Here is a 12844-nt window from a genome sequence, read left to right on the forward strand (position 1 = left end):
TCGCTTTCCCGGGTGGAAAACAGGACAAGGTCGACGCAGACGAAATCGCCGCCGCTCTACGAGAGGCAGAAGAAGAAATTGGGCTAAGACCCGAGGATGTCCGAATAGTTGCCGTCTTTCCACCTTCTTATGTGACTCACAAAATTGTCGTAACTCCGGTCCTCGGCGTTATACCTTCTGATTTTGTGCCCAATATTAATATTGACGAAGTAGAAAAAGTATTTGATTTGCCACTCAGTAGATTTTTAAAATCCGACTTTGCAACACATAAGTTGCCATTTCACGGTAAAACAGTATGCGTTTATTATTTCGGGGATGAATATAACGGTGACACGGTTGTCACATTTGGCTTCACTGCTATGTATTGTATGAGGGTAGCCTTAGTCGCATACCAGGCGAACAATCGATTGGAGTTTTTGGACGGTGTTTGGACCACTAAAAACGATACCTTCGGAAAGCCTGACAATTTTCTAGATATAGTCCTTGATGATATGTATACGTCGAAGTTGTGATTTGAAACTTATTGTCATGTTATAACGTTTTACCTGTTATTCATAATTTATTTATCAGGAGTTATCGTTCCTTGCAGTTGGGATCAAGTACTTTTTAGATAGTATTTTAAATGCTGTGACATCGCTGTTTTTAATTTATTGTCATATCAGATATGTGTATGATATTATGTATCATGAAAATTAATTAACATCTAAGATTACCAAAACTAACGACTCACCACTGATGCTAACGACCTAAATTTTGAAACCTAGGAGTCGTCTGAGGAAAGTCCAATGTGATCGAAAGAAATGTCAAAATCTAGATGGTTAGTTGCACTAGCCCAATAATTCAAGAAATTTTCCATATATTTCATAATTTTAGAAGAACATTGAGAACATCCTTATTGAGTAAATACACTAAAATAAACGATTAAGAATATTTCACTTCGATGTCTTTTATATTATTAAGTAAGTACACTGAAACAATTAAGTTCACTTCGATGTCATTTATATCATTGAGTAAGTACACTAAAACAATTAAGTTCACTTCGATGTCATTTATATCATTGAGTAAGTACACTAAAACAATTAAGTTCACTTCGATGTCATTTATATTATTGAGTAAGTACACTTAAACAATTAAGTTCACTTGGATGTCTTTTATATTATTGAGTAAGTACACTTAAACAATTAAGTTCACTTTTATATCATTGAGTAAGTACACTAAAACAATGTCTTTTATATTATTAAGTAAGTACACTGAAACAATTAAGTTCACTTGGATGTCTTTTTATCTAGTATTTATATTTCTACAATAATGGATACCATGTTTATAAGGATTTTGTTACAATAATCCCATTCATAAGATATACTCCTCTGCTGGAATAGATAAGGAATTTCAGTACAGTAATTTTCATTTGTTACATGGAACACCAGCATGAAGAAAAAACCTCAAACCGGGCCAGTACGTTGTTTGTTATTTTGAAAGAGAACAAAACACTTTTACTGAAACAATATCAACAATTAAACGCATTGAAGCAGAAATTTTGTTGTCTTCTCTAGTCATTCGTAATCAAAAGTGATAAACTTCTCATTATTCATAAGAGGTCACGAATGGTGAACTCCGTAATATAAACCAATCAGATCGTCATGCACGATACCGTTGATGGCGGTTTCAAAGGTGTACTTTAGTGCATGGTGTCTCGAAGGGTTCTTTTACACGGCGTAAAAAGACATAGCCATTAAGTTGTAGTGTTGGTTTTATGTGCACTTAGCAATAGATTTTGTTTATATTTACCCACATAGTAGCATCACATCATGATTTGCATCGGTCAAGGGTAAAGGATCAAAGATTTGCCAACATCTGCAAATTCGTCAAACAATAATGCTTACAGGTATATGCATGGAAGTGAGGTCATCATATCTTACAGACATTCCTTTCTGGTTTTACTACTGCTTTTGAAAATCCGTTATATCTATCCAATAAGTAGCTATAAATGCAGTGGGACGACAGATTATATACATGTGGATCTTCATTTTAACAGCACAAATATCATTGACCATTCGATCAGTAGAAACCGTTAAGAAATCAAAAATTATATGCGTTATTCAATTTCATGATAATTAGAGTCTTTAAACTGATCGAAACAGAGATATGATTTACAGTATCTTATATCAACGTATAAAACGTTCGAAGTACGTATATCTAATGTCACGTGATCTAAATGTTATCCACAGGTAGGCAAATGCAATAGGCATTAAGAGATTTGGATAAGCGATGTAATATATGTATATGCATGCAGGTGTATGAGTAAGCTTTACATTAACATAGATTAAGTGGTTGGTGCACTTTAAATGGAACTTTCTAAACGACATTTTTTAGAGAATGTTTCTAAAAATGCCTTCTACCAGGTGTTTATCTTAAATATATGAAATTGGCTGCATCATGATGAATTCTTAATATCTACAATATGAAGTAATTCATTGGACAGTTCAAAAGGAAAAAGACTTTAAGTGCGTAGAGCATGAAGGAACACGATGACTAGAATATATCACAGCTCCTTGGGTGGGCCTCTGGATCACAGTGTCTCGTTTTGATTTATTAGAAGAATTATGGTACACAACTAATACTTGTTTACAATATAATTTGTAAAATTCAATAAGACATGTTATTTACAAACAGCTTGCTTCTCACTCGAAGAGCTCTAAGCTGGTAACTACCTTTCCACACTGTCTCGGATCATCCCAATATCAATGGCGTCAGTTTTTCGGATTTAGGAAAAGATTATTTCGGTCCCCAGCCGAATTTTACGGACATTAGTCAGGCTGTTGTAGCCCACACAATATGAAGTCATAGCCAATGACTTTGCCAAAGTTGTCTCTTTGGTGCTGTATAAAATGAGGAAAAAAATGTCACGTGATTTCAAGATGTATAGTCATCGATTGGGTTTTGTGTACATTACAGAGACGACGTGCTCACGTAATCGCCCGTTACACAACATCTTTGCGTTATTCTATAGAACACGTTAAACGTTAACGGTATAGCTAAAACAGAGAGTAACTGTGGCAGGTCCAAGTAGACAATTGGTGCCATGATTTACACGTTGTGGTGGTAACGTGCTGTGATACCCATTACAGCTGTCTGATGTATGCTCTGAGGAGCTTCGTGTACGGATGGACAAGAGGCGGCAGTAGACGGTAACGGATTGCGCTGCCTGTCTGCAGCAAAACACTAGTTAATTCTTTAGAAACGAAAATCAATATTTCTCACAAGTTACATTCGTGGGGAAAAACGGTCATGATCGTCAAGATTTCCGCAGTCGCTTCAATAAACGGTAAAATATTGTGTTTTTTTCTCTGTGTTTCTTTTTTATGATAACGAATTAAAGTGTCCCGATGAAGCCGTTAAGTCGTTGATCACTAAGTGCGTTGTTTCCGTGAGGGTAAAAGGAACACGCAACTACCACAACAGGGTTCAGTTGATTATTGTTGCATCGTAATCATATGAAGAAGACAAGTACATATAATTTGCTGAGATTGGTGTTGAATTTATACGGAGAATAAACGATTACGCCACTTCCGCTTTTTCGAGCTCAAAGTTTATTGTTTAGTGTTGTTTATGGTAGAGGAAAGCCGGAGTTCCCAAAGAAAAAAACACCGACTTGTGGCTTGTACCTAGCGATTGCCCGACGGAGGCCTGGAACCCACGATCCAGAGATGGAGGACTAGTGTCGAAGACGGTCGGGCGCCTAGACCGATCGGCCACCGCAGACCCCGTCTCGAATTCCAAGAGTTCCGTTATCAAAACTGAGATCATCTCTTTAAAAAAGCTCCTTTAAAGCTGTTTCAGTGGTTTTAGCCATAAAAATCTGACCGATGGATATCAGCCCTTTGAAGATAAAAGCGGAGCTATAGCAAAATCTATGGCGGTCAATATTACCGTTATGTTAATTTTATCTGTGAAAGAAATGATTACTTGTACTCTCTGCATGAACGTTTTACTATCGCTGATGGCACGTGCAGGACACCGATTTCGCCATGATATGTTTCACAGACGGAGAGAAAATACCTAATTACGAGAGAATTTCGAATAAGATCACTTCCGGTGCTCCTTTTAGAGCCTCAACATGTCATACGTTGTTTACGTCTTCCCTGTACAGGGAAAGATGACACGAGTAATTTGTTTCACTGTGGTTTTTACCTGTAAACCTTGAACTTGTCACGTACTTTTAGGGAAACTAGAGATATTCAGATAAACGTATGTACACTGTTATCGAAGAGATAACAACAGGATTAGTGTACAAATTTCACACAGATTATAAAATTTACCACTCTAGTGTGTCTCGAGAATTATACTAAGTATTTTGTCTGTCGGATGAACGCGTCTAGGATACTCTAATGCTTAGATAATACATAACAGTGGTCTATTACATAAATTGTTTGTGGCAGTTTCCAGTTCAGAATAGACACAAATAATCTAAAGGAGGTTCATATATATGTATATATGTCTATGTCATACTTAATGACATTTTGCAGCTTTAGATGATAACATTGTAAGAGTTCTTGTAAAGTCGAGTATATACTCTGTAAGAAATTGTCGTTTAAACTCGGAATAAATTATTTGCAGACCACGTGTTTTTATTCGACTTCCGGAATGATACTTGTTGAAACACAGGAACTTACAAACAGGACTGTGTGTGTGTGTGTGTGTGTGTGTGTGTGTGTGTGCGTGCGTGTGTGCGTGCGTGCGTGCGTGCGTGTGTGTGTGTGTGTGTGTGAGGGTTTGTGTGTGTATGAGTGTGCGTTCGTGTGCGCGTGAATGTGTGTTTTTATTCAAGCAAATTGACGTATTTGTCTGGTTAAAAACCCCGTGTTCACCATTATCACTCGATGTGCCACCTTGCTTTTCCGCAGGAGCCTCCATCACATACATTTGTGTTAGCAATTGATTTGTAATTCCAGACTCTCATTTCCATCCATCAATTCCGTTCGACAGGGGAATCATTGTGACTACATGACCTGTTCTTGTTCCTGCAGACTTGGGATCAAAAGTGTTACAATCGGCGGTAGGGAAATTGGCTTTCTGTTGTCATCAAGGCACCGGAAACCACATAATAACGGCAAATAAAACCTGACGACGACAATTTTTATTTTAAATCGATGATGACCCAGTGCTATTTTGATCGGTGACTTTTAAACGAACCCATACGCCAATACAATGCTATTCGCGTTTTAGAATGCGACTCGGCACAAATTCAACAAATATTTATGACATTGGCAGTGTTTAAAGCCATACCCCGAGTATAAATGTATTTTCTAATTGTCAATTAGCGACCGAATATGATTCATGGTGGCATTATAACAATGTATATATCTATATATAGGATATAATGACGCCTTTACGGAATGCTCTTTACGTTAATATCTATCCACATCATTGCGTGGGATTTTCTTCCGAGACTTGATGGAATTGGCCTGGATATTTCGGAATGCGAAAGGCTAAGTCATATAAGCTATTTGAACTTATCTAAAACAAATGAGTCAAATTTAGGAGGAAAATGAAAGTTAAATATTTTGAACACAATTTCTGTATCATAATTCGACCCCATGTATAGATCTGTCAAGTCTCCACACCACCCATATTGCTGTCCTACATCCCATCAGGCGGGTGTGTACATTCAGTTGAGGATCAATTCCCGACGTTTTTCTGCCTGTCAATCCGACTTTCGATCTGCTCCACTCAAAATATGAAACCGATCAATGTCCACTGGAGGTAATTTCGATGTACTCTTGGTCACAAATACTAATATTTTGTCGGGGTTTTTTTCGGAGCGAAATGTTACTTGATACTTACGAGTTGTTCACCTACACAATACTGTCGTAACGAAATGAAACATCACCGGTAACAATTGTGTTGGTATATTGTATTTTGTTTAGTAAAGAATGCCAGCTGACGTTTTATTTTTGAAAACGTCATTGATACTTTATAACTCCGATACTATCTGTTTCAGGAATTTTAACCTTTTGTTTTGAATTCAAAGATGGATCATGTTAAAACCCTGAGAGTTCGAGTTTCGCAGGTGTCGTCTGCTCGTCGATGCCAAATCAGTCAGACGGAGAGTTGCACGGCATGCAACAATTTTGTTCCGCAAACAAGCTTTGCATCTGGTTTGAAATGTCTGATACGTGATACTGTAACTACGGTCTGTTTTTACATATGTATGTTTCTTGTATGTCAGAAAATATTATACCATAAAGTATATGAGAGACAGACCTAACTGTGCGCTGTGTATTTTATCCTGGTAACAAACTCTCAAGTTCCATCAATCATGGAGTTATATACAAACAAATCTTGTTCGTACAATATTTCAATATTATTTACCGAACCATGTAGGATTTTCGATACAATGCTATAGGGGTACCTGTCATGAAATGTAGAATCGTGTTTTTGGCGAAATCTTCACTCGTCAGCCGCTTTAATCAGTTCGCGTCATGCTTTACAATTAGAACCTGTAAATTGCATGGAAATGAAATAAACAGTAGTGCAATATCTACCCTTATATACGTTACAGATTGTGACCGTTCCTTCTATGTCAGACATTCACATATATTACAGAGATTGTCAGAACGATTATCTCCTGAGAAAGAAGTAAACATGTTTTATTAAAAAGATAATTATTCAATAGATATAATTATATAGGATAAATGCTTTACTATCTTCAAGAGAAATTACGGGCCAAGTGATGTTTATCTAACAATTTCTTTTGTGATAAATATATGTCTAAGTCTGGAAACTTTCTCACCCTTTGTGAGTTACATACAACATGCACTTTTAATATGCTGTACACGATAGGGTTTGTGATCATATCGATTAGTAAGTATACACCCGAGAGAGTAAAGACGACACGATATTACACAAGTTTTATATATCAAATGAGAAACTGAGAAATGTCAATAACATTCCTGCTTGTGATGTATCTGACGGGAATCCACGACATGCAATAACACTGCCATTTCTTAAACTAATAGGTTATCCAAGTAGGAAACCGTATGTGAGATGACTTGATAGAACTCCAGACAGCCAGACACGGCCAACTTGAGGATGGTATAAAGTGGTTCTAGAAGAGTTTCAAGAACATCCGTGTAATTCTGATCAACTTTTGTTTATCGTCGTGTATAATGAAGTCTAGTACATCAAGTATCCACAAGCACGTCTGTATAGATATATTAAACATAGATCAGTTGTTCTTTCAATTTTGTTTACTTCATGGCGAGCTTTAGCTATAATAACATTTATCTTGTGTACAAGACTTGTGAAAATGTCCCACCCAACATTTTGTTCACTTGTAAATTAGTGACCTAAAAGCTTGTTTAGTTTGTATAGAAGTGTGCAGCAAATCATGTTTGCCGTGTGTCTCCGACACATCGTATTTACCGAGTGTACAAGTATCACACGTGTGTACACGTGTCCTACAAACTGGGTTTTCCATTTGTACACGTGACCTTTGTGTTGACCCTGTGTACAAGTATCACACCCAGCATATGTACAAGTTTTATGCACACCGTGTTTATCGTGTGTACAAGTGTCCTACACGCCCTAACTACCGCGTGTACAAGTGTCCTATACACATGTTTATCATGTGTAAAATGTCTCCTTCTTGTGTACTTTTTGCAGAATTTTCTTAGCATGTACAATGTATGTACAAGTGTCTTATGCCCCTAACAACCATTCCGAAAACTATCGTTTACCTTTCCATAATTAAACGCCTTAGCACATTTCTACTACTTTTGTCGGTGTCTGTTTCTAGACCGGTTTTTTTTTCAAATTTGTTAAATGGTTGTCTAAGCAACCTGTCGATGTGTCGAACTAAACATCTCTTCAAGTACCTAGTGTATACAAGTGTACGCCAATCGTCACATTTACTCAATGTACTGATGTATGTGCAACACTAGCCACAAATGTATCCCTTTAATGAGTGATGACCTTGTTTACAGGTCCATTTCTGTTTATCAGGATGTGTGCAGAGGCTGAAGCCGAATCTGGACTAAGGGACCTACTTCGTCAGTATGATATCCGATTACATCCGTTGCCTGCCCTTAAGGTACCACCTAGTTTCAGCAGGGCAAGCGTTCTTGTTCCGTTGTTTTGGGAAAATGGCGAGTGGCACGTCTTGCTTACTATTCGATCAGAAAAACTACGTACTCATTCAGGTGCAGTATCCTTTCCAGGTGGGAAACAAGACCAAAAGGATGAGAACGAGGTCGCGACAGCTCTAAGGGAATCCGAAGAAGAAATCGGTCTAAGTCCGACCGATGTGAAAGTTGTGAGTGTACTTCCTCCTGCTTTAGTTCGACCCAATAACATAGTGACCCCAGTTGTAGCTGTTATTCCGAAGGACTTTGTTCCGAAAACAAATACCGAGGAAGTTCGAAAAGTGTTTCGTCTCCCGATTTCGAGGTTTCTTAAGGAGGATTATACGATGAGAAAGTTCAAAACCTTAGGAATTGTCGTGATATCCTACTACTTTTCAGATGTCGTTGACGGAGAAACCATACAGACGTGGGGCTTCACGGCTCAGATGGTCATGAGGATTGCAATGGTTGTTTTTGGTTCTGACCAGAAGCGTGAGGTCACTGGATATGGCGCTATCACTAAGGATACGGCCTTGGCCTCTCTTTCTGACATACAACCCCTTCAACAGGTTCTGGATAAAGTTAACCTCTCCAAACTTTGATATCGCGTCTTGTGTAATTTCATAATGTATTTTTGTTTTTTTTAACGCCTTCGATGTATATACATATCAATTTTCCAGTGTATGCAGTGCAGTCATTTATAATCTAGATGTAAGCTATGCACATGTGGAGTACACTATATATAGAAGTAATAAATAAAGATTAACCAACTTTACATTTGACGAGGCAATGTAATTGATAGTATTTAGTCATTACTTAGATATGTCAGTCAGACTTTCTACTGGGCTTGTATTACCTTAAGCAAATCATTTATACTTGATACGGGTAAATTCCGTCTATGACCAACAGATTTCTGGAGTATTTTTGGATATCATTATTCAGATGCCGACCATGTCTGCGGTCGATTTAATGAAATGACAAGACAGAATTAATCAAATGTGATCATGTAACCAGGACCGCATTCTAGAATGGTCAATATGGTGATGTAACCAGGATTTAATACTAGATTGTGGTAAATTTGATCATGTGACCAGGATCGCTTTCTAGACTGATTAATTTGATCATGTGACCATAATCGCTTTCTTGACTGAGTTGATCATGTGACTAGAATCGCTTTCTAGACTGGTTAATTTGATCATGTGACCAGGATCGCTTTCTAGGCTATGATTAATTTGATCATGTGACCATGATCGTTTACTCGCCTTTAATTGATTTGATAGTATGACCTTTGAATAATAGGTGACGTGACCCGGACCAGTGTGTAGCCTTTGGTTGATAAGTGACCTGACCTGGACCGGTGTCTAACCTTTGGTTGAAAAGTGACGTGACCGGGACAGGTGTCTAGCCATTAGATTCTGGGCCCTCGATATGACCAGGATGCTGTTTTTTTTAACCATGGATAATGTGCTGATTCCATTAGTACCGTTTCTGATCCTTTGTCAGCCTGTTGAGATGTCGAGGGTTGATTTCTGCATTGTTGTCTTGCGGTTTAACCATGGTGTTCCAAAAAAAATATCAGGAATTTTCCAGCTTAAAACTTGACGATGGACTTTTAATCTTACAGTGATTGTCCTAATCTTGTATCAGATATCCAATTACGAATACGAAATTGTGTAAGAGTGCTTAAGATATTCATGATGTATATGTAATCAAGATGGTGGTGTATTTATCAAAGGTTTGTATTTAAGATACTTCAAATATTATCAAAATAAAAAATGCAAATGTAATTTACAACATATTGCAGATTCCAGAGCTGTTTATACTGCGAGGGTAATTTAACTGACAGGCACGATAAAGCCGGGTACAGCTGGAAACCGTTGCATTGCGCAATCGATGTTTTTCGGAGTGAAAGACCTTGCGTTCCCCTCCTGTTGAAAGAGATCGGCATGTAGTTCACACGTCGCTTTAGAAAGTGATGATTGATTGCCCTTAAAAACCTCGAGTGATATCTTTGTTTCATCGGAAATGTCACATCCTTCAAGTTGTTATGTAATCAAAAAAGAATATTGCCGGGATGTTGTTTACCGTGTGGGAAATGTACATCGGAGATACATTTCATTAAATCACGATGAAGATAAAGGAGATCACCTGTCAATTTGACACAACACACATTCTCTTAAATCTCACAACAATACCAGACCGTAGATTTTTGTGGTCGTTACAGTCATACATATATATATCGGTACATTTCATCATGAAAACGTGCTCAACGCTTTAAATTATTCATTTAGTTATTTTGTGTGTAAACAGCAATTACGATAGAATTTATATCAATCACGCAATTACGGACCGACATGCACTCTCCACACCACAATTAGGACCCTTTATCACCCGCAATCCCTTTACCTCTTTACCTCCTAACATCAGCCTATTTTTGACGTTTTAATTGAAACGACTCTGCAGTTATCAGCGTGTCCTGTGTTGCTATCGTTTTTAGGATGTTCCTGAAGGGTCTATCTGTTCTTGAAATGATTGAGTAAGATAAAAGCAATTCTATGTTATTCGAAGTTAATTGTCAGGCACCACACAATAAATGAGGAAGAAAAAGCAAACCCGCTCAACTACAGATTGGAAAGTTCTGTCAGAGCGATGAAACCTGTAACTGATACAGAAATATAAAACGACACGCATGTTACAATGGTGGACATTTTATTGTTTAACATTATACCAGTATACAGATTTAGACGTCAAAATATTCAGGAAAGAAAGACAATACATGTCGCGAATATTTGAATGAATCTTGGAAGTGAACTATCACAGTGTGATTTTATATGTAATTTCCTGGATTTTAATTGAAGGCATCTGACGAACATTCCCAGAAATATAGGTCGATGATACAGAATATATCATATAAAAGTTAACACGCTGGGATTTTAAAGCAGTATCAGTGATTGTATGTATATGTACATGATGAAAATTCGCTTCAATATAGACGGCACAAAAGGGTTAGGAAAATGAAAAGACAAGAAACTAGACATTCGTTAAAGACCATGATACAGAGGGATTTTTGATAAGTTTCTCGTCAAGTTTCATTCATCAATCCATTTTCAATATTTCAGGAACAATCTAAGCAAAAATGTTCTGGCCATAATAAAAAAACACTGAAGTGACATGTAGACCATACGTCTCTGGAGTAAAGCAGATTTTCGTGTATGGAAACTTTGTGTTCTCGACCTTATTTTTTTGTTGTTTCAGTCACATGGCTGGAAACGGGAGGTCTCTGGAGAACATTCTCCGTCCATTCGACACGAGGATCCACCCATTGCCGATAAGAGTTCCATCACATATCGTCAGGGCGAGCGTTCTAATCCCCCTCTTCTGGAAAAATGATGAATGGCACGTGCTTCTAACAGTTCGTGCCTCAGGACTCAGAACACACTCGGGCCTTGTGGCATTTCCTGGGGGCAAGCAGGACGATGCCGACGAAAATGAAATCACAACAGCTCTTCGAGAATCGAAGGAGGAAATTGGGTTAAATCCAGAGGATGTCCAAGTATTGGCTGTTTTGCCGCCATCTTTGGCTGGGGAAAACATGCTGGTAACTCCAGTGGCTTCCATTATTCCGAACGACTTTGTACCCAAGATCAATGTGGAAGAAGTTCGGAAGGTTTTTGATTTACCGCTATCGCGCTTCATGAGAGAAGATTACACGATGACTAAGACTAAATATCAGGGCGGATACATTTGTATTTATCATTTTATAGACTATATTGACGAGGAATCTATTAAGACTTGGGGCTACACAGCTACCGTAGCCATGAGGGTCGCCATGGTGATATTGGCCTCTGATGTCAGACGTGAATTGAAGGATGGGTTTTTCATCACAAAGGAAAATTCTCTGTCCTCTCTGTCCCAGTCGGACACATTAAAACGACTTACTATGATGAAGGACACACCCAATAAACTGTAAAGTGTGTGCCTAGGACACTATCAATAACATTGAATGCCTCTGTCTGCCGATGTTACCACAAAGACGTATATACTGATAATCTGAAGAGACAGTATTTTGCAGTGGGAATCTTCTGACAAATATTATGCATTGTGTTAACTTTTTAAGTCGAAGGCCAATTTGTTTTTTCCTTACATAATCAGATGAACAGTACATCGGAGTCGCTTGAGTGTTTGACATCAGTATTTTCATTGAAGTGGATTGTCAAGCGTCACATTAACAAATATATAAATGGCGGCATGAAAAAAAATCACCTGAATTACATGCTCTACACGTAACCTGATTTGTTTGATATAATGAACATGCAACACAAATAAACGTGTAGAATGGCATTTAAATGATATTATTTTAATACTCCTCCATGTTTTTACTGCCAAGGGATGTTTTATAGTGCCCATTATTGTTTGCACGTACAATGAATTTAATAAATCAGCCAAAAATAGTGAAATCCATTTTATAGGATTGAAACGCATTCCTGTCACGAAAAGTTTGAATGAATCTCGATTTATCTTGTCATGAAAATTACAGTGCGATGTTATTTATTTCTCTTTCATATAAGCGGTTCCCTCATTACATGTACCGTCGATATAATGCTTATAGGACGATGATCAGCCCGGCATAGCTATAGAACGGATTCGTAGGATTAATGTCCTTGGAGAATATCGACTTCAACGTCCAATGACTAAAGACTAATAAAGGATGTACAAGGTTC

At 37.7% G+C, this 12844-nt stretch overlaps 1 protein-coding gene across 4 annotated transcripts in view; it reads left to right on the plus strand.

Annotated features, from left to right (window-relative positions):
* LOC132562508 (uncharacterized Nudix hydrolase NudL-like) overlaps nt 1-12574 on the plus strand; it is a 38999-nt gene extending 26425 nt beyond the window's left edge. For 3 of the 4 annotated variants that reach the window (XM_060227253.1, XM_060227254.1, XM_060227255.1), the window contains one exon: nt 11379-12574. In XM_060227253.1, coding sequence (XP_060083236.1) covers nt 11379-12093 — 715 coding nt within the window. In that variant the 3' untranslated portion in view covers nt 12094-12574. Of the gene's footprint in view, nt 1-8004; nt 8827-11378 lie in introns of those variants that run through there. The other variant, XM_060227252.1, reaches the window with a different exon arrangement.
* Nucleotides 12575-12844: the final 270 nt, after the last annotated feature.

This window comes from Ylistrum balloti, unplaced genomic scaffold (assembly GCF_031769215.1).
Source record: "Ylistrum balloti isolate Yb309-2 unplaced genomic scaffold, AGI_CSIRO_Ybal_v1 Utg371438, whole genome shotgun sequence".
Taxonomy (NCBI): Eukaryota; Metazoa; Mollusca; class Bivalvia; order Pectinida; family Pectinidae; genus Ylistrum; species Ylistrum balloti.